This window comes from Propithecus coquereli, unplaced genomic scaffold (assembly GCF_000956105.1).
Source record: "Propithecus coquereli isolate 6110/MARCELLA unplaced genomic scaffold, Pcoq_1.0 Scaffold235, whole genome shotgun sequence".
In the NCBI taxonomy this organism is placed as follows: Eukaryota; Metazoa; Chordata; class Mammalia; order Primates; family Indriidae; genus Propithecus; species Propithecus coquereli.
The window spans coordinates 1,314,348-1,317,061 of NW_012147897.1; the positions used below are offsets into that span (position 1 = coordinate 1,314,348).

At 36.8% G+C, this 2,714-nt stretch overlaps 1 protein-coding gene across 1 annotated transcript; it reads left to right on the forward strand.

Moving 5' to 3' along the window:
* The first annotated feature begins 776 nt into the window (after window positions 1-776).
* Window positions 777-1,718, forward strand: LOC105811382 (olfactory receptor 52B4-like). The gene has a single exon (XM_012645566.1). The coding sequence runs from the start codon at window positions 777-779 to the stop codon at window positions 1,716-1,718; it is 942 nt and encodes a 313-aa protein (XP_012501020.1).
* Window positions 1,719-2,714: the final 996 nt, after the last annotated feature.

The window sequence follows — 2,714 nt, forward strand, 5'->3', positions numbered from 1 at the left end:
TGTTTTAGGTCTTTATGAGAATTCTATCCCTGTTGTCTAAAGAGATGTTGTCAGGGAACACATCAAATATTGGTGAGGTTTCAAACGTAAATAATTTCACAACCCATACTGTATTACCCCAAATCCCTATTCTGTAGTAAAAAGATAGGACATAACTCTTAATTCATTGTGGCTGACCATGTCTTCACAGTTTAAGTCCAGGATCCTTAATTTCTATTCTGAGCAAATCTTTGGCTGCCATCTTTTCTCCAATTGCCCAAATTTACAAAGCCATGACCACAAAGAACTAAGAGGTTCCAAACATGCTTGGCATTTGCATATCAAACATTTCATCCTAAACTCCCAATTGACATTGTTCCATCCTCTACTTGTATACCTTACAATTATTGACATTCTAAAATATATTTAAAGGTAAGTTCAAAAATATATTTATTCTTAAAACCAACATGAATACAAAGTAAATTGCTCCTTCCATTGTGTTTCTGTGCTCTATATTCTGTGTTTTATTTTGTACCACTTACATGCAAGCTTAAGCATCTAATTTTCTTTAATTGCATAAAGGTCTATCGTATTTATGAGATAAAGGCCTCATTCAAAAAACAAAGGATATCTGATTTGTCTTTACATGCATCACAGTTCCTGGTATTCTCAGGATGGAATGGGATCAGGTAGGGGCAAAAAGCAATAGGTGATATCAAAGGAAATCTTTGAGTGTAATCTGAATTTTCCTCTACCTCTGTGAATAGGAGGTGAGGTCCTGAAAGGTTTCCCCAGGCATGACTACGTTAAACCACACTGGTGTTAGCCACACGGTCTTCCATTTGCTGGGCATCCCTGGACTAGAGGACCAGCATATGTGGATTTCTATCCCCTTCATTTCCTATGTCACTGCCCTACTTGGGAACAGTCTGCTCATCTTCATTATCCTCACAAAGCGCAGCCTCCATGAGCCCATGTACCTCTTCCTCTGCATGCTGGCAACAACAGACCTTGTCCTCTCCACATGCATAGTTCCTCAGGCCTTGGCACTGTTCTGGTTCCAAGCTGGGGAGATCTCCCTGGATCGCTGCATCACTCAGGTCTTCTTCCTCACTTCCACTTTCATGTCTGAGTCAGGGATCTTGCTGGTGATGGCGTTTGACCGTTACATTGCCATCTGCTACCCACTGAGGTACACCACTATTCTTACACACACACTGATTGAAAGAATTGGCCTTTTTATCTTTCTGAGAAGTTTTACTACAGTTTTTCCTGCAACATTTCTTCTGAAAAGATTGACTTTCTGCAAAAGTAATAAACTCCCAAACACTGCCTGTAAGTACATTGTCTTAGCCAAAATTTCCTGTGATGACATCCGGGTAAATATCTGGTATGGGTTTTTTGTGCTAATGTCAACCTTGGTCTTGGATGTTTTGCTAATTTTTATTTCTTATGTGCTGATTCTCCATGCTGTCTTCCACATGCCTTCCCAAGAGGCTCGCCACAAAGCTTTCAATACTTGCGGCTCCCATGGCTGTGTCATCATCCTCTTTTATGGGCCTGGGATCTTCTCAGTCCTCACTCAGCGGTTTGGACGCCACATCGCACTCTATGTCCACGTCCTGCTGGCCAATGTCCATGTTCTCATTCCACCTATGTTAAATCCTATTATTTATGGAATTAACACAAAACAGGTTCAGGACCAGGTGGTTCATATGTTCTTTCCAAAGCAGAAATGACTATAATAATGGCAATTAGTATTGTATTTTTCTAAGGAATTCCCTCCATGCTTGAGGTGAGCTTTGGTATTAGGACATGGAACAGTATAGTGGAGATACTAGTGACAGGACTGCTATGTCTTGATATCTTAGAGCAATCATATCAGGAATGTTTTGGTGAATGCCTCTTCCAAAGCCTTTAAAAAAGTCACGGGATATCAGTGTCTTTGGGGATTTAGTTAACTCTCTCATTCATAAAATTCAGCACTAGACTAGTTCACCTCTCTACCCCTAGCCTGGAGGCTCAAATGCAATGAACTGGCATCAGTGGTCTTTCATGGGTAATCATTATTCTTTCTTAGTGTATCCTATGCTTTCAATAAATGTACTTATTTTATTCCTCTCATTAGGACAATTCTCTAGCCATTCACTTTCATGTCATATCTATCTTTAAATTTTTGCTTTTTACAAAAATTATAACCACATTCATCTATATCTTATAATTTATATATATTCACCATTAATATAATTTTAACATAAATTAATGAGTGGCTACATAAATATATTTTACTTCTCTCTCTTCATAAATATAGCAACATTTATTAATGCTTATGTTTATGACATTTTTAATCATCTTGTCATTTGTTTGGATGGAAATTTTCAACATGAGATCAAATATAGTACATTCACATAAAAACATACTAAGCAATTATTAAATAAAAATACAATGATATATAAGAAATGTTTTCTAAAGAGCATATGTGTTTAAGTTAATCATGGCACATCTATAACCTGCAATATTAAAGAACGGTGATAAATAATAATATGGGTTTATGTCTTTGGGGATGAAACTATACTATCAGTGTAATTATAGCCATATCATATCTATTTTGATTTCTTCCACCTCCTTCACAAGATGAAAGAAATCAAAAGTGAAAGAAGTAAGTTCCAGATCAGTCAGTTAAATATGACGTAATTTTTTTAAAATATATTTATCTAGACATCACATCAATCTAT